The sequence below is a fragment of the Ochlerotatus camptorhynchus genome, unplaced genomic scaffold (genome assembly GCF_037179485.1).
Source record: "Ochlerotatus camptorhynchus isolate MF236.1 unplaced genomic scaffold, CSIRO-AGI_Acam_v1.1 ptg000374l, whole genome shotgun sequence".
Lineage (NCBI taxonomy): Eukaryota > Metazoa > Arthropoda > Insecta > Diptera > Culicidae > Ochlerotatus > Ochlerotatus camptorhynchus.
The window spans coordinates 540,280-567,387 of NW_027040862.1; the positions used below are offsets into that span (position 1 = coordinate 540,280).

The 27,108-nt window shown below is 42.8% G+C and overlaps 1 protein-coding gene across 1 annotated transcript; it reads left to right on the forward strand.

Annotated features, from left to right (window-relative positions):
- The first annotated feature begins 20,473 nt into the window (after positions 1–20,473).
- Positions 20,474–23,040, forward strand: LOC135710257 (uncharacterized). The gene is made up of 4 exons (XM_065232776.1): positions 20,474–20,833; positions 20,912–21,767; positions 21,973–22,421; positions 22,480–23,040. The coding sequence occupies exons 1-4, from the start codon at positions 20,474–20,476 to the stop codon at positions 23,038–23,040; spliced, it is 2,226 nt and encodes a 741-aa protein (XP_065088848.1).
- Positions 23,041–27,108: the final 4,068 nt, after the last annotated feature.

Consider the following 27,108-nt stretch of genomic DNA (forward strand, 5'->3'; position numbering starts at 1 on the left):
CTTCACTATAGTCGGTTTTGTTGCTACGGATCACGCTATGTCTGAAGGCACTTTTTTTGCAACATTAATGTACCTCAGTTTTTTCATCACAGGAAGTTATAATGGATCTTAACAATCAAATCAGTGATGGTTTTAAAATATTTCATCTTGGGTTTTTTGAGAAAAAGTATTTTGAAGTATACTAAGTCGTTTATGAAGGCGTATATGGACCATTGACGATACAAAACTGTTACGGATCGAAACAAATACAGCTGAATATGATTGTTGGAGATTGAGGTAGTCTAAATACTTCGTTTCAATGGTATAGTAAGATTTCCTTTTCGGAACCGTAAGATGTCGTAACTTTGTCGTGAACTCATAATGTTTAAAATGATGAAATAATTTCCAATGGAGAGAATAAACTTAATTTACTATAATTATCAGTTCCATCTGTTTCATCCATTCTTATCAATGCTTACATAAATATCTAAACAGAATGATAAAATAAACTTGGAGCTGCCAAGATAAGGAGATAACTTCAAATGAGCACTACTATACGATACAACCGCTTTCATCAAGCTTTTGTCGTATCTGAAATTATTTTCCACTGCTTTATAGATACTCCATGTTTGGGAAAAATCATTATGAACAGCTTCGTTTGTTTTTTCCGTGAATCAAGCTAAGACTTTTCCTGTACTCTTGCAAAAATGTATAATGTGATATTTTACAATATTGAATTTTGGGGCTACCGGAAGGTTTCGGTAGACCAACTTTCACAAAAAAGACCTATGCACTCATCCATGAGTTCATCACCAAAACAATGTCTCATAATGACATCCATATTATCCAAAACCATTAGCTGATGATCAAAATTGCATCCTGCCAAAACTACACGTTTATCAAGCACCTACAATGGCGACCAGCGAATCCAAATTGCGCATGATGAGTCGCATTTGCAGCAGCCACAGAATTTGAAGCGTTATTGAGATCATTATTGGCCGCGTTGTCTTTCGTCATAGCAGATTTGAGACCGGGCTGGATAGTTTGACAGTCGGTATGTCTCATACGTTGAGCCAATTTTAGCGTATGTAACATAAAGGGTGATACGGTCAAAATTTGGTCAATATAAACTTGACGTATTTCTTTCAATTTTGCATTTAAAAAACCTGAACACCCCTCATTTTGAAGGTGTGTGTGTGTAGAATGTTGCTCCTATTTTGATTTTGGAATTCACTCTTCAGTTGTCAAAATGCCGTCCAAGCAAGAAGAGCAGCGTATCAAAATTTTGCTCGCGCATCGCGAAAATCCGAGCTACTCGCACGCAAAGTTGGCAAAATCGCTAAAAGTTGCCAAATCAACTGTTACAAATGTAATTAAAGTGTTTGGGGAACGTTTGTCGACAGCCAGGAAGTCTGGATCGGGGGGAAATCGAAAACCGGAAGCCGCTGAGACGACAAAGAGAGTTGCCGGTAGTTTCAAACGAAACCCTAACCTCTCTCTCCGAGATGCCGCAAATAAGCTGGGTGTATCGTCTACAACCGTGCATCGAGCCAAAAACGAGCCGGACTATCGACTTACAAGAAGGTAGTGACTCCAAATCGCGATGATAAACAAAATACGACGGCCAAAGCGCGATCCCGGAGGCTGTACACGACGATGCTGACGAAGTTTGACTGCGTGGTAATGGACGACGAAACCTACGTCAAAGCCGACTACAAGCAGCTTCCGGGACAGGAGTTTTATACGGCAAAAGGAAGGGGAAAGGTAGCAGATGTTTTCAAGCACATGAAACTGTCAAAGTTCGCAAAGAAATATCTGGTTTGGCAAGCCATCTGTACCTGTGGCTTGAAAAGCAGCATTTTCATAGCTTCCGGGACTGTCAACCAAGAAATTTACGTGAAAGAGTGTTTGAATAAACGTCTGCTGCCTTTCCTGAAGAAACACGGTTGTTCCGTACTGTTTTGGCCGGATTTGGCATCTTGCCATTACGGTAAAAAGGCCATGGAGTGGTACGCCGCCGACAACGTGCAGGTGGTTCCCAAGGACAAGAACCCTCCCAACACGCCAGAGCTCCGCCCAATTGAGAAATACTGGGCTATTGTCAAGCGGAACCTAAAGAAGACCAAAAAAACTGCTAAGGGCGAGCAGCAGTTCAAGGCAAACTGGCTTTCTGCGGCGAAGAAGGTGGACAAGGTGGCTGTACAAAATCTGATGGCAGGGGTCAAGCGTAAGGCCCGGCAATTCGGATTTGGAAAAGCGGAAGCCTAACTGAATATTTTTCCTGAATTTTATACTAATTGAACTTGAAAAAGAAATTTAATTTGATTTTTTAAATAAACGATTTCACCGATTTACACGCGTTTTCCCTTGACCAAATTTTGACCGTATCACCCTTTAATACAAATATAGTGTAAAGTTATGTACATACTGACCTTATTAACACTCGGATTAAGATCTTTCTTAAAGCTGAGTAAATCTTCGTGAGAGATTTTTTACCATATTTACATCTCTTTGATGGACTTTCAGTATGCCGATTTGACAGCACATCCCGCCCCTGCTGCCACCCTGCTCATGCCGTTGATCACATTTTATAAAGGAAGTGTAAAAGAGAAAGAGATATCGCAACAAATTCTCTCTATCATACCTGTTTTCTAAGACATGGAGTGGGAGTTGTTCCACCAACGACCCGATGAGACAGCTTATAGAAGTTAAATACATTCAAATTCATATCCCTGTCCATTTGGTTTTTCCTTGATTTCGTTGAACTTCGATGAAATTCTTCAATTTTTTCTGATGTTCTTAGAACTTTTTTTAAGTTCTCAGAACGTCTCTGAGTCTTGTGAGTCGCAGAACTTATCAGAAGGACATTGAACTCCCCTGAAGCTCACAAAACGTCCCTGAAGTTGGCAGAATTTTCCTGAGGTTTATAGGGCTTCTCTGAAGATCGAAGCACATCTTTAAAGTTTGAAGAATTTTGCTGAACTGAGATCAATGCACTTCTCTGAAGGCTGTTAAGCTTCTCTGATTTTTTTGAGGAACGTCTTTAACTTTTCTAAAATTTACTACAGTTCTCTATAGTTCGCAGAATTTCCTAGAAAGTCGCTGAGCCTTCCTGAAAGTTTCCTTAGACAAAATATGGGAACTGCAATGAAACTCTAGCAATTCTGTAGTAGTTAAAGGTGAAGGCTACCTAAACTCACTGGGCAAGAGCAGCTAATATCATGTGAGTTTCATTCCTGTATTATCGGCATTATCTGTTAACCGATTTTCAAACAACTTCGTCATGGGTTCCAAAAATCCAAACTAATTTTCTATCCCTCAGGGTTGTAAATGCCACCTTCGTCACCAGCTGAGTACGGGACACAAACATTTCAGATACCTACTAACTCTTTTATTGAACTCTGATAAAAATCTTTAAGCAAACGTCACTACTAAAGTGGCGTGATTTTTTTTTTTTTTTTTTTTTGACAATTGCTTTTTGAAGCACAACAAGCGAACTCTCTATTTTCTTCGAGAGATTCAAAAAACACTCGAAACAGGCAGAAAATCAATGCCTACTATGATTACGTGGCTGTCTTGGACTATCCTGCTCGTTTATTTCTCTTTTACTCTTATGAGGGAAGAGACATTAAACAAGAAGTTGTTCTAGTAACAAATATTAATTGATTTTGCGCAAAGTCGACGTAATCAATACGCATCTTGCTTGAGAGTCAAAGAGAACTCTTTAATGCCATTTGGATTAATTCAATCAACTTTTGAACCTGATTTAACTACATTTGTTCAATTCGCAATGGTTTTGTATCGTCAACAGGCCAATATACGCCTTCGTTATCGGCGTTGTAAGCTTCAAAACACCATTTCTCAAAAAACCCAAGATGAAATATTTTCAAACCATCACAGAGTTGATTGTTAGGATCAATACTAACATCCTGTGAAGAAAAAACGGAGGTACATGAATATTGCAAAAAAAGTGCCTTCAGACATAGCGTGCGGATGTGGTTGTAGAACTCCCTTTCGTTAGTGTTGAACATTCGATTTTCCTTCTTCCGCTTCGAAATTTCTCCATAACGTCGCATCCGTTTAGCAAGAGCACTCAACCGCTGTACATGGGTGTCGAGCACGTCAGTAATATCGGTTTCAGTGAGGTCATGGAACTCTGCGGGCTTGACAATTTCAGCAACGTGAGGAACTAGCCTCGATGATCGGTTTCCTCTCTTGTACTGTGTCAACCGACCAATCTTAGTCCGAAGTGCGACGATTCGGCCCTCCATGCGGGTTTTTGTGCGCAACCCCAACTTTTCTACACTGAAAATAAAATTTCGTTTATACTACGAAAACGTTAGTTTGTGCCACGAATTCATTCGTTGTTATCTGCAACGAAATATATTCGTACTATGTATGAAGCGAGATTCGTTTAATGTACCAACCTAATTGATTTCGTAGCATTCTTGCATTTTACGAATCGCTACGAATTATTCGTATGTAAAAATGCCAATGATGAAAAAGAGTACGAATCATTCGTAGACCCATAAAACAGCATTCATACATTGTACGATAAATAATACATACTTACGAAAGTTTCGTTGAGAAGTAAGAGTGACTTTCTAGCCATTGTTGTATGTACAAAAAAGTTAGTACATTTTCATCTGTTCAACAATCAGTGCCAGCAGAAACAACAATAATACCTGGGAGGAAAACAGCAGAGTACTGGTGCAACAAACGATCATCATCAAAAATACAAAAAAGCAAACCCCAATCATTACAATTTTACTTCTTTATTTGTCACACTATCACTCAGCGTTGAACAAACCCGCTGATACGCATCGTACAACCATTTTTAATTCATATTCGGGGCACCATCACTCAGCACGTTTTAAATTCCGTGGGTTGTTTTGTCGCTGGATTTCCGCTAACGCTGATTAATTGAGCACAAATCCATTGGGTAAATTCGTTTCGTCACTTGCATCCATCCACCGTGGGCAGCACAAACATCGATGCATACAGTTTATTCCTGCGCTGAAGGAATTTAAAATGAAATTCAACTGGATTAGCTCCAAACCGGATGCCATACGGGAACCGTATCCTGCAAATTATCAATTGGATTATTACCCGAAATTGTATCATCAACACATCAATGTACTTACCGTTTTTATTTTGTTGTCTCATGATAAAGGTCGAATTCTTCTAGCTGTCCAGGAACCAAATTCTAAGCTATAAACTGATTTGCACTGACGACCGACAAGTAGTTTTAATATCCGTACGAAATTCAGTTCGTGTATTTTACGAATTAAGCGTAATGTTGACATTTTACCTGATGACATGCAGTACGAATGTTTCGCAGATCAAACGAAATAATTGTTTTATCTACGAAACCCGTTTTTACGAAATGAGCAAAAGAGAGTCTACAAATAAAAAATTTCAGTGTACCACGGCCATAGCTGCACAGTATACTATGAACTGCAGGTCTTCAAGGTTCTCAACGGCTTCCAAGTGCTGTGGCAAAATATCCTCGTTGAGAATGCTTACTGCACTCGTTAGTCGGTAGGAATACTGCAGTTTTGGTATCCTGTGCCGGGACATGGGGTCCGTCCCTTGAAACTGTGTAGCCGCTGCGTCCATTCGAAAAGCTAGCTCATCCCGTAGTTGCTGTCGTTGCTGGTCTACAACTTGTCCAGGAGCGGTTGGCTCCTCCGTTAACGTGTTTACCGCTGCAATCGACTTACGTCTCTCACTCGCAAGTGACGCATTCAGCCCAACAGAACTCCTTCTTGACGTATCGCTCGATCCATTCCCTTCCCTCTATAGTTCCCTCCGCACTTCCAGCTTGATGCACTCTACCTCGGCCGGTTCGAGCAAGTTGTGTGACATGATTGCTCGTTGCCTAGTATGCAACTTGTTTCGGTCAAGCTGGTTGGAAAATCGAGGGAACCGCTTATTGAACATATCCAGCATCCTTGATCTGCTGGACATATCCGTGTTTTGGATATGCATCGTGCAAACGTAGTAGCAGCGCATAACGTACTGGTTCATGTCCCTCGTCCACATGATCCGCTGCCTTTGGCGGCCTGCTAAAGTGAGCGATTGACGCCGGTCAACCACAGCATCATGAGCAGGTGCAGCATTGCCTTGGTGTTGTCTATTGCTGCCTGTTCGGCCTCGCGTGTGTGTTACGGGCTGAGCCCGTTGACTGAAGGGCCGCTCTTGCACCTCATCTTCCTCCAGCCGCTGGCCGCTCGCTCTGTCCCCCGTCCCAGGACCAGCTCCAGTAGGGGCTCCGTCCTCGGACGATTGCATTGGTCTTAATCTTCTTGTTCTCAACTCCATGTTAGTGTTGCTTCTTTCCCGGAAGCTACGGGTTATTATTATTATTATTATTATTATTATAGTCACTTTAACACTCTTGGGTCATTCGTGACTTGTCCGGGTATGAGATTTTAACTCGTGACTTTGGCGTGCGAGGTATGGATGTAAACCACTACGTTAAGCTGACCTCCTAAAAAAATTAAATTTTTAGTTTAACTAGCTTTTGTCAGCTTTTTTTTTAAGTGTTTATCTCCCACATTTGTTTGAGTTTCTGAATCAGACAGAAGTTAGATTCATTATTTCAGTAAACTCGAAAAAATCAACAATGTTTTTTTCTTTCTTGATAATTACAGACTACGAAAATCCTCATGATTCTTGATTTTTATTGAAGAACTGAGAATAATTATTCAGATTTTAAAATTTTAAAATATTTTGTTCTTTAAATCCATTTTGTAACTTAGATTTTTTTCTCTTCCATGAAACTCCAATGACTTTCCCAAGAATCTGATATATTGAAATATATTCAAAGTTCTTATTTTTCAACAGACTGGCACTTCAAAGATTGACAATGTTGGCTAGAATTCTAAAAAAAAATTAGCTCAAGGGATAAGTTCAATGGGTTCCTAATAAATATTAGGGAATTTTAAGGAGAACCCTTGCAACATTCCAAGAAGAATTTTAACAAATTTTTGAGGAAATTTTCAGGAATTATTAGCAAACTTCAATGGCAGGTCGGAGGTGAATTTCAAAAGGTTTCTGAAAAATGCCTATAGGTAAATCTGAAGAAATTACCAAAGGAACTGTAATGAATATAACAAGAGTATTTTATACATAGAATAAACTGAAGTGTGAGGTTTCATGAAAATACCAACAATACTGTAGAGTGAACTTCACACAATTCAGTAGATGTTGAAAGTTTGAAGGGAATTCCAATTAGAATCATTTTTTTTTCTTCTAGTGTTTCAGAAATTTTACTTATTATACCTATACTACCGTGCCAATTCAAATTTCGGACACTTAAACTCGAATTTCGGACACTTTTAAAAGTTGATTATCTCGGTCGAATATGATCCACATGTCTTGTAAATTTTAAATTTTTTGACTAGTGCCCTCCACGATCATCTAACATTATTACTTTGTTTCTAACTGGATGTAATATTTAATTAAAAATGAAAGTGTCCGAAATTTGAATCGGAACGGTATAAGAAAAATCTAAATTAAAATGTTTCTAACAAATGTTGAAGTTAATGATGATTATTGAAAAACTGTTATCGAATAAAAAGGTAGATCTCTACCAAGACAAAGTTTTCAAACATAATTTTGTAAGTTATTAAAGATAAATAGATGACATGAGATGAGGAATTGGGAATGTCTTCGATAAAATAAGAAATCTTTAGGTATCGAACGTTCACCAATTTGTAAAATATTAAAATCCTTTTCATGCAAAAAATGCGCTTTATAATTATACGTTTATTGAAAATTTTAATAAATTAGGGATACTAAACAATATTCATCATTTTGCTTTGCTCAATTGTCGGAGTTACAAAATTATTGCTTAGAGTTATTATTATTATTATTATTATTATTATTATTATTTAATTTTATTCATCGGACTATTGTCTACATGAAACAACCTTAAAGCTAAAACAATTCAAGTGTTTCTAATCCGTGCCAAAAAGCGAGATGAAGATTCCTCAAATTCGAATAATTCTTCGACAGCCGTAAACGTACGCATCATAGTTGTTAGTGGTTCGTTGTAACCGATGGTACCGCGGTTGGAGAAGGGTACCACTTCGTAATGTTCTCGGTGGTACTCGGATATCCAACAGCGAGAGAAGCCTCGAGCAGTCGACCTCACCATTCAATAGCTTGGCAACGATTTTTCCGTCGGCATTCCAGAGTATCCAAGCTCAGCAGATTGCAGCGATCAGAATACGGCGGGAGATTTTGCGGATCACGCCATGGTAGATTACGTAATGCTATCCTGATAAACTTGCGCTGAACACTTTCGATCCTCAAGCTCCAAGTCAACTGATGAGGAAACCAGACCAAGGAGGCATTTTCCAGGATTGGTCGCAAAAGTGAGCAATAGAGAGCTTTCAGGCAGTGTGGGTCAATGAAGTCTTTCGATATTTTCGACACAAAACCTAGCTGGCGATTCGCCTTTGTGATCAGAGCAGAGCGGTGGAGGTTGAACGTCAACTTATGGTCCAGTAGAACACCAAGATTGCTGAACTGGTCAGTTCTTTGAAGAACCACACCGTTGATGGCATAGTCAAAAACAATCGGCTGCCTGATGCGGTAATACGACATTACCATACATTTAGGAATGCTGAGGGTAAGCTTATTCCGACGACACCAATCAACGAACAGATCCAATACCGATTGAAGACGAATGCAATCCTCAGCAGTACCGCACCACGAAGTACAGCTTTAGGTCATCGGCATACGCCAGCTTACAGCCATCTCCAAATAGAAGAAGTGCGTCGTTGATGTACAACACAAACAGCAACGGGCCAAGATTGCTACCCTGTGGTACACCTGACGAGTTCGTGAAATACGAGGAAGTACTGGAATCGAGTATCACTCGCAGAGACCTGTCAGTCAAGTAGGAGCACAACCACGAAGTCAAACGGTCCGACGCACCGAGTTTGGATAGCTTTGCTAGCTTAGCTTGGATAGTTGATTATATGGACAAAATTTTTGCAAGGTTATGATCCTTTAATATCTGAATTTTAAAAATCTTTCAATGTCTGGTGAAAATAGAATTCAGATATCGAGCAAAACATAAGTTCGTTACCTTGAAAAATCAAATATGTTGATCTTAATTTCTTGTAAGCTTTAGATTCCTTGAACAATTTGTAAAACCAATTTATTGCTTTTCCACCCTGGTTAATTGTTAATTCTGGTTTTCTTCCTAATGAGCATGATTTCCGAGATTTTTATCAATAATTTGAATGAGATAACTTGAATCTTGTTACTTAGAAAATTCTTGGGAAAATTAAAAAAAAAATGTTGTGAGGGGTTTCTAGGCAAATTAAAATGATCTCATGATCAGATGATTGTAAGACTTAACACTTACTTAATTTTAATACGCCTTGAAACTTGAAGACACCCTGGAAACATTATTTATAAACATGTTGTAATTTTATAGAAATTCATAAAATACCGATAATTCTGAGCATGAAAAAGAAGAAGTTGCAAAAAGAGTTCCAAAAGAACATTAATATGAATTCAAAGGGAATCTTAATTTGATAAAAAAATCATACATTCCACAGACTGAAAGAATTCAGTGGGCTTTTGAATGAGCACCACTGATGTAGGACATAGAATGAAAATCATATTAGCATCGGCCAAAATTGATCGATCAAGATTTAAGAGATTCGGACGTAGAATTATTTGATTGTAGTCAGTTCATTAATGAGTTTGCCTTTTAAATTAACTTTGAATCCCAATCTGAATACCCTTTGGGATGATCTTTGAAATTCCTTCCATTTTGCCTTAGTGTTCCCTAGAATACAACTCGAAATCACCATAATGGTCTCTTGAGAACTACCCTAGAATTCTCCTTACTTCTCCTTACAATTTTCTTGAACTACTTCTTAAAATATGCTGAAATTTGAAGTCAAATTCCATTGAACATCTGTTCAGATTACACTTTTTTTTTAATTTCCCTAGAATTCTTCTACAATTATCTTCAAAACTCATTTGGCATTCTCCTAGGGGTCCCTCCTAGTGACAGAGTTTGAAATAGCGGTGGGGAGCCAGAAGGGACCCCCTAGTTATAGAGTTAATGAGGTGGGGTATCCAGAAGAAACCCACTAATTAAGAGGAGTGGACAGTCCAGAAGACACCTCCCTAGTTACACAGTCTTTGTTTATCAGAGTTGGCTGTCGAGGTGCTGTCGTAGTTAGTAAATGTTCTCGGTTTGGTGCATTTGGTCGGCTAATTGTTATGGTGGTGTATTGTTTTTTTTTTTTTTTTTTTTTGTAAAAGTATTGTTTATTTAGTTTTTAATAATAAATAACACATTCAAACAGATAAAAAATTAAATTATTCTTCTAGATTTAGTACAAACTCTAGCTCACCTACATCGATTCTACTATTAATATTGGCATCAATAAAGTTGATGTATTTTATGAAAATTTTAAGTAAATTGATTCTTGTCTCTGTTGCAATTGTACCCAGGATCGAGCGTAGAAGGTCCTTCGTTGCACGTATGCCCATGCCACGGTTACTCGGGGGCACTCACTGAACTTGTGTTGCAAAGATTCGGTGACCACCATGCAGTGCTGACAATGTGGGCCGTTTGCACGGCCGATGATGTTCATCAGTCTGCGGTGCTCCGTTTTTTCGTTCACTAACAAGTAGAGATCGCTGCGCTGGCTCGATGACAGTCTTCTTGATGAAATGTTTGCCCATATCTTCTTCCAGTTCAGGCCTGGCTGGTTCCGTTCCACTTTTGGTATCTCGGTTTGCTCCAGATAGAAGCGGTGAATTTGATCGCTGGTGGGGTTTTGTTGGATGTGGTGGGGATACAAGGAAAATTGCTGACAGAGGAATTTTAGGCAGGGAAGATCGGCAGGGAAAGGAATATTTTGGGCGAGAAGGGACTGATAGTGTGGAAGGGAATCGATCTCTTGAAGATGGCGATTGACGAGAAGTTTTAGTCCTCCATGCTCTTTACTGCGCGCCAGCTGCTGCATTGGGACACGTGCTGCCAATCCTCCAAACAGGAAAGTCCCCATTGTCACTGTCAGCTTTGCCGTGTGGATACATTGCGGTGGTATTATGGAAGAGAGATACCACACCTTCGCTGTGATGAAGGTGTTAAGTAATATTACCTTTTGCTGCAGGGTAAGGGAGCGCATGTTATGCATCCATATAAGCTGCCGAATTTTGTTGACTAGCGTATTCTACTTTAGCTTCACCATCAGCCGCCCTAAATTCGCAAAAATAACACCCAGAACCTTCACCTTCTCTGTATTCTATAGTCCTGGTATCAACAGTGGATCCCCATTGATGAATCCGACATCGATTGCCACTGTTTTATGGCGATTTAGTTTTGCCCCGGCAACGACTTCAAAGCAGTCGAACAGCAGAAAGATCCGTTCAATTGTTTGCGTTGATGTTGCTATCACCGTGATATCGTCAGCGTACGTAACGCAAAGATCACCGCCACACACACGCTCCACCCGTGTGAGGAGGGGATGGAGGTAGATCACAAAGAGCAGCATCGACATCGGATCTCCCTGACGTACGGATCGTTCTATGCGGAACGACTGTGAAAGGTGCCCATTCACTAACAGTCGTGATGAAGAGGTATCGGCCACTCGAGAGAGCCAGCCGACGAAATCATGATTGATACCCAGAGAGAGAAGGGTTCGATGAAGAAACTCATGAGAGACCCGATCAAACGCGTGATCTAGGTCGAACGAGATCAGCTTCCCTTTCTGTTTTCTTGCGATAAGCTGGGCCACACTATCCTTGAGCAAGAGTGTAGCTTGAAAAATAGAGCGGTCGGTGTTGGCGCATTTTTGAGCGTCACTCAGAACTCGATGTATCTGCAGCACGCGTTCCAACGTTTCTTCCCCAACCTGCCTCGCCTCTCCAGCCGCATACAGGTCCCTGAAGTATCGGAACATGTGTTGTTCGATCTCCAGGGAGCCTTGTATTTGTTCTCCTCGCTCGTTCTGCAGTTCTGTTATAGTTGTTTTGTTCCTTCGTCTGTCGCCCAGCTGGAAGGTGGATAAGCTCTCGCCCGCAACGAACGTCTCGTTGAGGCGGATAAAATTTTGTGCAAAACGTCGCTGCAACATCAGCATTTGCGCTTTGACGCGGTTTATAGTCACCAGCATGGTGGGATTCTGATAGTACGCATCATATGCGAGTCGTAGCTGCGTGTACAGACGTTGGTGTTCAGCGTTATAGATGCTGAATGCTTCGCTCGACTTCCAGCGGAAAAATGACTTGATTTTTGGCTTTGCGTATGAAAGCCACCATGCCATCCAGCTGGGGAAATTCCTCCGTTGGGGGGTCCAAAACTGCCACCGAACTTGAAAATCGTCAATGTTTGCGGCAGTCAAAAGGTGAGGGCGGAGGGACCAAAAACCACTTCCTTGTTTGCGGCCGAGGTCGGGAAGGCAAATTCGTGTTGTTAGAGCCTTGTGGTCTGAAAATGAACATACGTGCGTGGCAGCGCTTCGCAGATGCTCGCATAGCCCAGCGCTGACATACATACGGTCGAGCTTGGATGCCGCATTGTGAGTGACGTACGTGGGTGCGGGGGATGTGGGGTACAGTTTTAACCATATGTCGTGTAGCTGCAGCTGCCGTACGGTCGCCTGGAGAGCTGGACTTGAGTTGGCACTCGTAGAGTCACTCGGACGTAGCACGCAGTTGAAATCACCGGCAAGGATGACTTGTTGCGTGTTGAAGCGAAGGTAGTAAGCGATCGTGCCGTTGAAAAACCTCTCTCTTTCCGCACGAAAAGCTGTCCCCGATGGTGCGTAGACGTTGCAGAGAGTCGTATTTTGCACCCTCAAAGCAATGAGGCGGCCATCCAGGCTTTTCTCGACATGCGAGAATTGTATGTGGTCTTTTAGCGCGATTGCCGTTCCCCGCCTCGCGTGATTCACATTACAGACGACGTTGAAACCAGGGACAGGGAGAGAGAGCTGCTCATTCTCCACCTCCTGAAGGAAAACGATGTCCAGCTGCAGCATTCGTACGAAAGACCGAAGTGCGTCGATCTTCGTTGCGTTCGTGATGTTGTTGATGTTGATAGTTGCGAGGTTATAACTGGAGAACTCAGCCATTAGGACGGTCGGTTACTCCCATCTCGCGTATCGTCGTCGTTCTCCACTCGAGGCTTCTTGCCTGGTGGACGAGTGCGGAGATGCCTTTTGGAGCTGGAGATGAATCTGTCTCGTTTCCATCGGACTTACCACTAGCAGTTTTGCGATCCACTCCGCCACTAGCAGGGGGCTGTTGACCTGTAGAGAGGATCAACGGCCCGCTATCCGATGGGTGAAGCGAAGCCGAGGTAGAGGCTAACGTTGGAAAATTTTCATCAGTGACGACCGGTGGTGGTAACAACCTCTGTTGTTTTCGTTGGGGAATTTGTTTCGGCGGCTGCATACTTGCCAAGTTTGTGTTGGTTTGGTTGGCACCAGGAGTGACTAAGTTTAATATTGTGTTCGTTGGGTTCGCAGTGGATGCGGTTTGCTTCGTTGTTTGTGAAATCTTAGGTGATGGACTCATCTGCTTTGCGGCATCGGCATACGTCTTCTGCACTGCTCTGCACATAGGTAGCTCCTACGTGGATGTATTCACGGCAGTGTCGGCAAGTTTGAGGATGCCCGAAATACGACACTAGTGTCATCTCCCCGTCTATCGTGACCCACGACTCAATGTTCCTTTCAACGACAAATCGTACAGCCTCACCTCCACTGCTCCCTCCTCCAGTGTGATTCTCAACGGATACTTTTTCCCGTCGACTGTAATCTCGTGCTTGTTGTCGTGTTCCTCGCAAATTCGTTGCGCCAATGCTAGGTCGGCAACTTTCACGAAGGAAACACCGAGGGTTCTACTGTTTTGGATTCGTAGCACTTCACCTTGCTTCAGACCTAATATGGTCGCACAGAACTTGTGCACTTTGGCATTATCCGGTTTCTTCGGAACGTTCGCAAAATCTATGCAAAAGGGTTTTTTCTCGACGGCCCATCGCGAAGTCGTTTGAACGCGGAGCGACACGGAACGGCTCAGCGATGAGCAGAGAGAGAAAAAGAAAAAAAAAAATACAGTTGGCACTGGTAACTAGCTTGTGTTCGACTTCCACAGAACGTTAACAAAAGCGCGTCTGTTCAGCTCGGAAGTTGAGCGCTCACTGTGTATTCAGAGTCCGTTATGGTTGGTTCTTGTCAGTGAGTTAGGTCAGATGTTCTTAAACATGTTGGCGTCCTTGATGAAACATATAACAGCTTCGGTCGCAGGTTCATTGGCCAAAGCGTTTCTGATTTTCCCTGAAAACCTGGACAATTCACTAAGAGGTGCTCTACAGTCATCGTTGTGTTGCAAATATCACAGTGTTTTCGGAACGAAGTCGCACTTCCCATATTGTGGGTCGTCCGAGTATGTCCTGAGCGGAGACGAGAAAGAACGACGAGTTGGTCATGACGGTTTGGGGAATCTTGCCATTTGGTGGTTTCCCGTTTGATTTTACGGAGGAACGGTTCCCTTTTGCTGGCCCACTCCTGGGCCCAGGCATTCCTAAGTTTGAACTTCATCCAAGTCTTGCTATCAGATCCTGGACTAAGACGAGGTGTTTTACCGATGTTATTGCACTTGTCTAGAATAATTCTTACTGATAACTTTGGTTTTGTACTATAAACGGTTTACTGTGACGGAGCGAACAGTGAATCTGGACCGCCATGGCCAAACACTCGACTGATAGCGAATTCGTTTATTACGCAGATCCAACCTGGATCGGATATCAAGATTTGGTTTTGTGACAAACGACAGTTTGATCGTTTGTTATTAAACCCTATCTCTGGTTGAGGTTTGAACTTAGATTGTCGAGTTTTGTTTAACACTCCGAACACGATGCCTCCGGTAAAATGTGTAACAATGTTTGACAATGTTTCAAAAAACTGAATGCTCAGCAATTTATCGATGGATTTTGAATCTATTGATACCGAATAAATCTTTCAAGCATGTAATTTCAAATGACGCCAATAGATTTGATATTAGCTATGATTTTTCAAACATTTCAAGTTTGCCGCTACACATTTTACCGGAGGCATCGTGTTCGGAGTATTAAATCTATTGGGATTGAATAAGACATAGGTATGTTACAGGCCTGGGGATTAAACTTCCGACCTTCCTGCTCAATTAGCAGAAGTGTCAACCACTGAGCAACCGAACCTCATCAGGATTCAAAAATCTGCTGAAACGCCCGACAAAAAGCAACTTGTTGTGCAGACAATGTTTGACAAATGATGCTTTTAGAGCCAATTGAAAATCGCTTTTTCATTATTGGTCCTCAGAAATCCTGCAGACCCCTTAACATTGCCTCCAACCTCACAGAGTATGATAAATGTGATAATCGCAACTCACATTTCTCGTATCCCTCAAACATACACACAACAGGAATTTCACTTACTCTTGGACCGCAAATCCTTTAACCGAAAATGCTCGTTCCTTCAGAAGAGTCGACCGTAAAAAGATAAAACATGAATTTCAGGGTACGCAAATATTTCTGCCAACCCGTTGTTGTGCCCCACCTTCATGAGAGTACAGGAAATTCCAACGGCAGCGTGTGTATGCTCGCCTTTTGATAAAGGCATGAATTTGTCATCTCCAACGACAACAAACTCCAACCTTACGACAAGGACAACGACGACGATGACGACGACGACGGTGAAAAGCAGCGGAAGAAAAATCTTCGTTGTTGTTGTTGTTGTTGTCGTTGTTATCATTTCACTTCGTATCGCGCGCGCGGAAGATAGAGAGAAAAGTGCGCACACATATCCTTGCTCGGAGCGTAAAAGGGGGAAAGCATTCCTAAAACATCTTGAGCATATCGTAGCGCATTTTCCAAATGTGTATCTGATGATGATGGCGATGGCGATGTTCCGAGCGGCAAGGCAAGGAAGATGCGTTCCAAAACTCGGTCACCTCCTTATTCATGGCGAAGGCAGTTTGGTGCTCGCATTCCTTTCTTCTTGGAAGTAGCTGCCGGGCCCTGCAGCCATGGAAAAGTCGCTTTATGTGCCATCATCAGTGAACCCGTGATCCGACGACGACGGACCGACCGACAAGGCCAAACGGCTTACTTACCACCCCCTCGTCAATTTTCCCAGAGCCTTATTACCGGAGCGCGTAGGTACAACACAAACAACGAACCACACGGCAAATAGAATCCGGAGACATTCCAGGCAAAATGGGAAAAACTTCAAAGGCGTGCAGACGGAGGATTTTCGCGGAAAATGTTGACTGAATGGGATATCGCTCCAGTATGGGAAAAAGTGTCACTATGGAGATGCGAGCGCACGCGAACGCAATTTGGACCGAGACGAGACGGTCGGTAAAATGGCTTTCGTCGGTACACGCGATTCCAGGAACGGATTCATTCTAGTAGAGTGGTTGGTTGCTGGTTTTCCGCTAGATTTAGGTAAAGGGTGATACGGTCAAAATTTGGTCAATATCAACTTGACGTATTTCTTTCAATTTTGCATTTAAAAAACCTGAACACCCCTCATTTTGAAGGTGTGTGTGTGTAGAATGTTGCTCCTATTTTGATTTTGGAATTCACTCTTCAGTTGTCAAAATGCCGTCCAAGCAAGAAGAGCAGCGTATCAAAATTTTGCTCGCGCATCGCGAAAATCCGAGCTACTCGCACGCAAAGTTGGCAAAATCGCTAAAAGTTGCCAAATCAACCGTTACAAATGTAATTAAAGTGTTTGGGGAACGTTTGTCGACAGCCAGGAAGTCTGGATCGGGGGGAAATCGAAAACCAGAAGCCGCTGAGACGACAAAGAGAGTTGCTGGTAGTTTCAAGCGAAACCCTAACCTCTCTCTCCGAGATGCCGCAAATAAGCTGGGTGTATCGTCTACAACCGTGCATCGAGCCAAAAAACGAGCCGGACTATCGACTTACAAGAAGGTAGTGACTCCAAATCGCGATGATAAACAAAATACGACGGCCAAAGCGCGATCCCGGAGGCTGTACACGACGATGCTGACGAAGTTTGACCGTTTGACTGCGTGGTAATGGACGACGAAACCTACGTCAAAGCCGACTACAAGCAGCTTCCGGGACAGGAGTTTTATACGGCAAAAGGAAGGGGAAAGGTAGCAGATGTTTTCAAGCACATGAAACTGTCAAAGTTTGCAAAGAAATATCTGGTTTGGCAAGCCATCTGTACCTGTGGCTTGAAAAGCAGCATTTTCATAGCTTCCGGGACTGTCAACCAAGAAATTTACGTGAAAGAGTGTTTGAATAAACGTCTGCTGCCTTTCCTGAAGAAACACGGTTGTTCCGTACTGTTTTGGCCGGATTTGGCATCTTGCCATTACGGTAAAAAGACCATGGAGTGGTACGCCGCCAACAACGTGCAGGTGGTTCCCAAGGACAAGAACCCTCCCAACACGCCAGAGCTCCGCCCAATTGAGAAATGCTGGGCTATTGTCAAGCGGAACCTAAAGAAGACCAAAAAAAACTGCTAAGGGCGAGCAGCAGTTCAAGGCAAACTGGCTTTCTGCGGCGAAGAAGGTGGACAAGGTGGCTGTACAAAATCTGATGGCAGGGGTCAAGCGTAAGGCCCGGCAATTCGGATTTGGAAAAGCGGATGCCTAACTAAATATTTTTCCTGAATTTTATACTAATTGAACTTGAAAAAGAAATTTAATTTCATTTTTTAAATAAACGATTTCACCGATTTACACGCGTTTTCCCTTGACCAAATTTTGACCGTATCACCCTTTACGCTGTGCAAGCAAACAAACAAAGTTTGGATTTCCTGGAATCCTGGGCGAATCGTTTGCTGGGGAATTTTCCGACGAGGAATGCCACCAGTAGCGGTACTTCGGTTCGGTTGGATATCAAATTTTAGGCTTATATTGAAAGCAGTTAACAGCTACGAATTGGAATCCAAAATCAATTCTAGTTCTGCCTGATTATCAATCATGCACCTTGGTCCGGAAGCAGAGCACCCACTGAACCGATCAATTTCAGTAAGTGGTCAGTCTGGCCTGCACCATGACCCGGAAACTGTTTCCAATGGGGTAAGCCCGCAGGCGGAAAGAGAACCACGAATTCCCAAAATTTCAAGCCTTCATTCAATTAGACCGTGCGCAGAATTCGCATTTTGCCGATTGATGCCGGGATGGATTTCTGATTGCGCTTCCGGGACTTGTTTAATTGGTAAAGTGGTGCAGGAAATTTCGAGTTGGCGGCTTTGCCAATTAGGTTTAATTATGGGGCGCTCTATCGTTCGTTTCTGTTCAATCGGGGCTCTGAATTATGGTTGTTTTGACCTGCCTGCACTTTTATTTATTCAACGTGACGATGGTTTCCACTAGGGTGTCGGGACAGTAAATGTTTTAAAATTGAATTTGCTGTAAATGTAACGGTTTACTTGTTCGGGCTCGTTTTTCGATCCTGATATTTGCAATTAGATTTATCGAAATGCAATTAAGCCAGAAGCCGTTTAATTGATCGTTATTAAAAATAATTACACTTCGCGTGGGAAACATTGTTTGCAGCGATTACCGTATGATAACATTACGAGTGATTGTCATGGGAAACATCTGGCTTGTGGTCTGTTGAGCTGCAACGTTTCGCAATTTCGGATAATTTCAACCTTTTCCCATGCAAATTTCAAAATAGAGAGAGCATGAGCGTGAGCGTGATTGACCAACCGCGGATGCTACTTCGATCTTTAACTACACAGAGATGCTTCGATGCTTCTTCTTCAACGAGCATAAGCTGCTGATCTCTTACTTTACTACAAGCAATATCAACGCTGGCTGCGTCTGAATGCAGGTATATTGGAAAATGGGTTTGAATGCATTGATCTGATACTGACTTTGTTGAAAGTTGGGAAATCGTCTGTAATTCCACGATTAAATCATTTGTTCGATTCGCAGCAGGATTCGTCTTGGTAAACGATACACTGGATTAAAACGATTTGGAGGATTTAGGATTGGACCCATAGTCTTCTGCTAAGTAAGCAAAAACGGTCATCTACAAGGGCACCCAGCCCCTTATTTCACAACACGACACTAATGATCGATTTGTTGATACAGTTTGTTACTTTAGTCAGTAAATTTGTACAATAAGAAGCCCAAAAGTGTGGATTGTAGGTCACTGAAACTCTTTGAAGGAGACCTTAAAGGACATCTTAGGATTCTGAAAACTGTTAGTATCAAGTCTCTTGTAAGGAACAACGAAGACTCGATGGAGAAAAGATACAATTTCATTTCGCATTTTCAAGTATTTGGCCCTGGGCGTAATTCATGGCAATTTGCTGGTCCGATTCTTTGTCCAGGATCGATTGTTTTTTATGCAGATGGTTCAAGATTGAACAATCAAGTGGGAGCAGCACTGGCGTGTATAGAGTGGGGCAAGATGGGGCAATTGTAAACAAAAATTTTATTTCCACACTTTCAAAATTATGATGTAACATAAATGAATAACTCTGGTGGATAAATTGAATCACGCTAAAAATTTGGAGGCACACATTTAACTTAAAATTTCTGGTGGAAAGTTCGCAACACTGTGGTGAATGTAAAAGCAAGGTTTATTCATTTTTCTGGTGCATAATTTGCATCGTTCTCATGAATGCAATCTTCATTGAAAATTTATGGTGGAAAATTTGCACCATTCTGGTGCATGAAGAGGCAAAGCCTGAAAATTGCACCATAAAGGTGCCTGGAAAAACAAACTTCACTTACAATTTTTGGTGCACCGTTCTGGTGAATGGCGAAGCTTGCTTTATTAAAAATTTCTGGTGCAAAATTTGCATCGGTCTGTTAAATGAAATGAACAGAAAATTCCTGGTGAAGAACTTGCACTGTCTGGTAAATGAAGGCACAAGCTTTATTTAAAATTCAGCTATATTGAAAATTTCTGGTGGAAAATCTGCACCGTTGTGGTGAACGGATGGGCAAGCTTTTCGGAAAATTTTTGGTCTTAAATTTGCATCCTGCTGCTGAATAGAGAAACAAATTTTAATAATAATTTCTGGTTTAATATTTGCACCATTCAAATGATTGGAAGGAAGTTGCTTTACTGAAAATTTATGACGAAGAATCTGAAAATAGGGGCAAGCTTTATTTGATGGAAAACCTGACACCTTCTGATGATAGGAGAAGCAAGCAATATTGAAAATTTATGGTGGAAAATTGAAAAAAGTTAATCTGCACCAATCAGAAGAAACAACGCCGATTGACACTTCGGCATGGAAAATTCCGGATGTAAGGCTAGCAGATCCTCAGTTCAGTATTCCCGGAAGTGTCGACCTCGTCATTGGCAGTGAAACTTATTGGGAACTCCACACGGGTAGGAAGCCCGTTTGGTTGGGCGGTTACTGTTCCCGCAGCTCGCACGGCTACCTGCATTCCACGATTCTGCTATCTCTCCACCGTAGATGAACCGCTGGAATCCACTCTACAAAGGTTTTGGGAAATGGAAACAATTCCATCGGATCCGGTCCAGTCTACCGAAGAAAGTCGTTGTGAGGAGCTGTACGCTGCAACGACTACGCGCGATTCATCAGGAAGGTACGTTGTGCGTCTCCCACGGGTTGAAGATCCCGAAATCATGCTCGGAGAATCGAGATCAATAGCAGATCGACGCTTTCTGAGCTTGGAACGTCGACTCGAGCGAGATCCTGCGACCAAGGACTCGTATCATAGGTTCATGGAGGAGTATCTGCAACTTGGGCACATGAAGAAGGTGGAAGAGCCTGTAGATGACCACATTCAACACTGCTATATTCCACATCACGTCGTATTCAAGGAATCCAGTACGACCACGAACGTCAGGGTTGTCTTCGACGCGTCATGCAAGACTTCGTCGAACTATTCCTTGAACGACACTCTGCTTGTTGGACCTGTTGTTTAGCAAGATCTCTACTCGATCTATTTGAGATTCCGGACAAGAGTTGTCGCCATCGTAGCAGATGTCGAGAAGATGTATCGACAAGTGCTGCATCATCTGATCGACCTAGTATTCTTCCGCATACGATATCGTAGAAGTCCTACCGATCCAATCGCCACATACGAACTACAAACTGTCACCTACGGAACAGCAAGCGCTCCTTATTTGGCAACGAAGACATTTCAGCAGATCGCGAAGGATCATGAGCATTTGTATCCCGCTGCAGTCAACTCGGTTGTTGAAGATTTCTACGTCGACGATCTTTTGTCTGGAGCATCGGATGTGGAAGCTGCGATTATTCTCCGCCGAGAAATCACTGCCATGCTTAGTTACGCTGGGTTCATGCTGAAGAAGTGGGCGTCGAATGCCCATGAAGTGCTAGAGGATGTTCCACCAGAGGATCTTGCAATTCAGCCTATCCATGATCTACAGGATGAGCAGACAATCTCCACACTTGGTCTACTTTGGGAGCCAACCGCCGATATGCTACGGTTCAAGGTTGAATTACCTCTTCCTGCTGCCATCCTTATAAAGCGGAAAGTGATGTCGTATATAGCTCAAATATTCGACCCACTGGGATTATTGGGTCCAACGACAACCAAGGCAAAACTCTTCATGCAACATTTGTGGACGTTGATGCGCAATGGTGTTTCCTGTGAATGGGATTCTCCACTACCAGAGAAACTTCAAGCCGATTGGAAGCAGTTTCACTCTACCCTCCACATTCTCGCTGATATCCGTATTCCTCCATTGGTGTTGGCTTCCGGAGTCAACAATATCCAGCTGCATTTCTTCGCCGATGCATCCTCCATTGCATACGGTACGTGCTGCTACGTTCGCACGGAATCAATGGTAGGAGTATTTGTACACCTTTTGACATCTAAGTCTAAGGTCGCCCCGTTGTCTACACATCATTCCATCGCTAGACTTGAGCTCTGTGCCGCTCATCTAGCTACTCAACTTTACAAGAAAGTAGAAGCGACCTTGAAGGTTTCAGCAACGGCATTCTTTTGGTTGGATTCCAGTACCGTGCTTCAGTGGTTGGTCTCCAAATCGCTGGAAGACATTCGTCGCCAATCGCGTGTCTAAGATCCAGACCACCACGGATATCAATCACTGGAGACACATCGCAGGCTTAGAGAATCCTGCGGACGATATTTCTCGTGGCCTGAATCCAACGGATATTCTGCACCGTTATCGGTGGTGGCATGGCCCACCATGGTTGTCGCAGACTCGCGATCTCTGGCCCAAGACCATCATCGATCAGGAGTACTCCCCCGCAGCGTCCGAGGAAGGGCGCAAAATTCCGATTGTTGCAATGACTACTGCACAAGCAACTCTCTGTGAGGATTTGTTCGCACGGTACTCCAGCTACAGCAAACTACGCCGAGTCTTGGCATTCTGCGAACGCTATCTACAGTGCCTGAAAGATCGTTCTATCCTGCGCAAATCCGATCCCAGTTTCGCTGATCTAGTAGTACTTCAAGGAGATAAAGCCGCATCCGTTTCACGAGTTACTGTTCGCTGAGGAGCTCTCCGATCTTGCAAATGGCGAACGTGTCATTAAGTCATCTTCACTCAAATGGCTGAACCCGTTCGTAGACCAAAACGATATCATCCGCGTCGGTGGTCGTATCCGTAACGCCGCGTTATCCGACGCAATCAAACACCCGATTGTTCTGTCCGCTAAACATCCGCTGTCTGCTCTGCTGGCTAGCAGTTACCACCAAAAGCTACTGCATGCAGGTCCACAACTCCTGCTAGCAACTCTCCGCCAGAAGTTTTGGATTCTGGGCGGCAGAAACCTCATAAAATCCGTCTTCCACCAATGCCACACTTGTTTTAGAAGCAAGCCAACTCTAGTCCAGCAGAGCACAGCCGATCTGCCGGTATCGCGAGTTTCGCCGACGCGTCCGTTTTCCGTGTGCGGTATCGACTACTGTGGACCGTTCTACATCAAGTCAGCAGTTCGAAAGCGTGGTCCTACGAAAATCTACGTGGCCATATTCGTTTGCTTCTCAACCAAAGCTGTTCACATCGAGTTAGTGAGCGATTTGTCAACTCCTGCGTTCCTAGCTGCACTACGCGTCTAGTCGCCCGCCGAGGAAAAGTCGTCGAGCTCCATTCTGACAATGCTACTGCCTTCAAAGGTGCTTCGCATACCTTGAATAGGATTTACCGAATGCTAAAGATTGAAGCTGCTGACCGTGCGCAAATCTTCGATTGGTGCTCCGAAAATGAAATCGTCTGGAAGCTCCACACTTCGGAGGCCTCTGGGAAGCCGCTGTCAAATCTGCGAAAACTCATCTGCTGAAGACCGTTGGTAACGTCAACTTAGCCTACGAGGACCTGTTGACATTGTTAGCACAAGTCGAGATGTGCCTCAACTCTCGTCCGCTTACGCCGATACCCGAGGACCCATCTGACCTAGAAGTCCTAACGCCAGGACACTTCCTTGTTGGAAGCAGCCTACAAGCGGTTCCTGAACCGAACTGGAAGGATACTGCTAATAATCGCTTGGACCATTGGGAATTGACCCAGAAACGGCTGCAGGTGATCTGGTCGCGCTGGTACCCGGAGTATCTACAACGGCTACAATCTCGTGCAACTAAGGGTTGCAATCCGCCAGTCACCATCGAAGTTGGTGCCATTGTCATTATAAAGGAAGACAATGTTCCACCAACAAATTGGCCGTTGGGGAAAATTATCAAGCTTCATCCTGGAAAAGATGGTGTTGTACGAGTGGTGACTCTTCGAACAGCATCAGCTAAAGAAGTCGTGCGCCCCGTAGCACGAATCGCGTTACTTCCGTCGATGAAATCATCATCAACCTTGTGACCAGGTAGAGCAACCCATTCCGGGAAAATTTGCTCGATGCGCACCTGCACATTGCACAGGTAATTGTAGGTCCAATAAATTACACTTGCCTCGTAAGATCTACCTGTTCCTTCTCTTGTTCCCGGTCTCCGTCGAGGATCAACCTGTGAACCCGTGGTTAAGCGTGCAAATGGAGAATCATGAGCAGCCGGAATTCTTGCAGTTCTTGCAGGGAAAAGGGATGGTTTTTTTTTGTAAATAAGTAGATTAAAGATCAGTTGAAATATTCCATATTTTCCATATTTCAAGGTGGCCGGAATGTTAGAGTTAATACATTAGAATAAACGTAATAGTAAAGTGTAACTACAACAGCATATAGAGCTTACAAAACCTTTAAATAGTAAAAAATAAACTGAAACGATGCCTTCAAAATATACAAAACTTCAGAAAGGTAACTGAAGAATATATTTTCTTTGGTTTATATTTTTAACCTGTAACTTCCAAGAAATAGTAGAAACTTCAAAAACTATTTTCAATGTTATTCTGGATTTTCAGAACCAATTCTACACAATCAAACATTTCGCTGCCAGTCTTTTCGGACGAACCGATTCTTACAGGGTTCATAAATTGGAAGACAGCGACCGAGTTGCTGGGCAAACAAAATCGCAGTGATACCCATGTTGGTAGTATGGAAGCGTGGAAATTTTTGTTTACATGCGAAAGGAGAATGCGATTCTTATTGGTCATTCATGTCGGTTTGTCGGTGCTATTACCACCATCTGACGTGACTTCAGCTGAATCCAACCACCAAGGCAACAATATTGCAGCAAATGTATCATTTCGGTTAAAGGCCTACTATCGTAACTATTTAACGAACCGATCATAAACGACATCGTCGATGAGATTAAATTGTTAAATTTCATTGGCTGTCTGAAATCAGTTTGCATTGAAGAAGATGAACCACCATCAGAGCAAAAAATAAATAAAATAAGCTAAAATGAACAGTAGGAAAACAGTGGTGGGTGGATAGCACCGTCCACCACGCACTTTGGAGTACTCCCCAGGTTAAATGCACCATAGAAAAAAATTGCCCCTCCTTAACAAGATTCCTGTGCACGCTAGTGGGGAGCAGGAGTAGCGGGCTCAGGGATAGACAGATCGGTTCCTATGGGCAGATGGCCAACTGTGTTCCAAGCTGCAATCCAAGCAATTTTTGAGTGTTCTATTATATGTTTGCATAGAAACTATAAGAGTTCAAATATATGCATAATGTCCGATAGTCAATGTTGGGGTTAAAACCGACCGACCTCCAACACAGTAAGGGAATTGTAGCCAGCGGAAGAACGTTTCCTGGTACTGTGGTGTTGAGGTATTCGCTCTCTTGTTGATAGGAATGCATTAGGATTCCGTCTCGTCGTCAATCCAATTGGAGATTTCGTCCAAAATAGGCAATAAGCAGCACTTATATTAATATTCACAACACTAGTATACACATACTATATTTATTAACAAAATACCGGACTATGCAAAATTTAAAGAAACGTTTAACACATTAAAATTTGTCGTACTGAGCCTCCTACCCGGCGGCTGTTGATATTGAGGATCCAGGTTGAACTGGTTGTTCAATCAGGCCTTGCCTGTGTGGTTAGTCTTCGAATTCCGATCGGCCTCCGATTGCATAAGGAGTCCTCTCTATTGCCTCCATACTCTCACACTGTACTGTAGCCATAGTCCACAGTGTAGAGTTCGTGATGATGATAAAGTGGGCGAGGTGAGTGAGATAAAGGGCGGGGGGTGTTGTGATTTACTTTGAGTGACCAACAGAATCCAGGGTTGAATTGTTGGGCTCACTCTCGAACAGTCAAGCTTTAAAATCGGCGACATGTACATCAAAACTTGTCTGGGAGTATGTTTAATCCCTTCAAAAATTGTCTTGTCATAATCAAGTCAATTTATATTGGGTTCCTGGTCATTGCGGGATTGACGGAAATGAAAGAGCTGATGCACTAGCAAGACTCGGATTTTCTTCATAGGGCCAGAGCCTTTTTGTGGCTTATCGGCTACCTCTCTTAGAATGGAGCTAAAAGCGTGGCAATCTTCAAAAGTGGAGGAAAACTGGAAGAACACTTCCATTGCTAGGCAGTCGAAGTGATTCATTAATCCAAACATTTCTGTGACCCACAAAATCCTGGAACTTTCTAAGAAAGATCTTATTGTATATATGCAGGTCTTATAACAGGTCATTGTCCAAGCCGTTATCACTTGAAGCTGATTGGAAAACTTCAAGATGATGTATGTCACTTCTGTGGCATAGAAAAGGAAGATTCGGAACATTTGCTATGCCACTGTCCAGCGTAAGTTCTTCGACAAGGGGCTGATAGAACCCTTTGACATTTGGAGAACAACTCCCAGTACGGTAGTGCACTTTATTCGAAGTGTAATACCTTGCTGGAATAATGCTTTTAGTATAATAGAGATTCGGCATTTTGATATAGCTAAAAAAAAATGGGGAATATATCACAATAGATCAGAAAAATGGTCGCAGTGATAAAAACACCCGACAAGGATATAAAAAAAACAGTGCAAGGGGCATGAGGGTACTATTAAATTTCACTTCCCTCATAGTAGCGTAAGAGCTCAACATTTAACGCCACGTCTAGCGTCACATCGTCGTCGTCGTCGTCGGTGGCGTCTTTGGACGAGTACGCAGAAATTTCCCACGATGATCTCAGCCTTCCCTTTTTCCAGTTCTCTGTATTGGAAACTTGGTATTGTACACATAACACCACCAGTAACGGAGTAATGGAGAAGGTGGATTGGCAAACATACCCGCTTACTGACAATCAATATTTTCCTTTTAAGGTGTGCTTCTTCCGCTAACGAATTGACCCGATTAGATTTCCTCCCCGTTGTTGAAGTAAAAACTGTTCCGAGGGTCGAATTTCCTTTGCGGAAGAATTTCTCCGTATCCGTCACGGATGTTTTTCGCCCAGCTCACTTCTCGGAATTGAGCAAATGTTTGGAACTGATAACACGTTCCAGGTACTACTAAGAAGCCGATAAGTCGATTTAAATTCCACAAGTTGATATTTCCAATCATCACACTCTCATTTCCAGCCTCTCAATCAACTTAAGGCGCTTTTCCCGCTCAATCCCAGATGACAATAAAGCCTCCACATAAGTGGAAATGAGTAGACGGAATATCATCCCCTTGTCGACACGACAAGAAGCCTTCCCTTTCCTGCTTATACTTAACACACATCTCACACTACAGCTCACGCAAAGTAGGTATCGCTCTGTTCCCGATTTCGCAGTTTGCATCGCAGATGATGCTGATTGAAAAG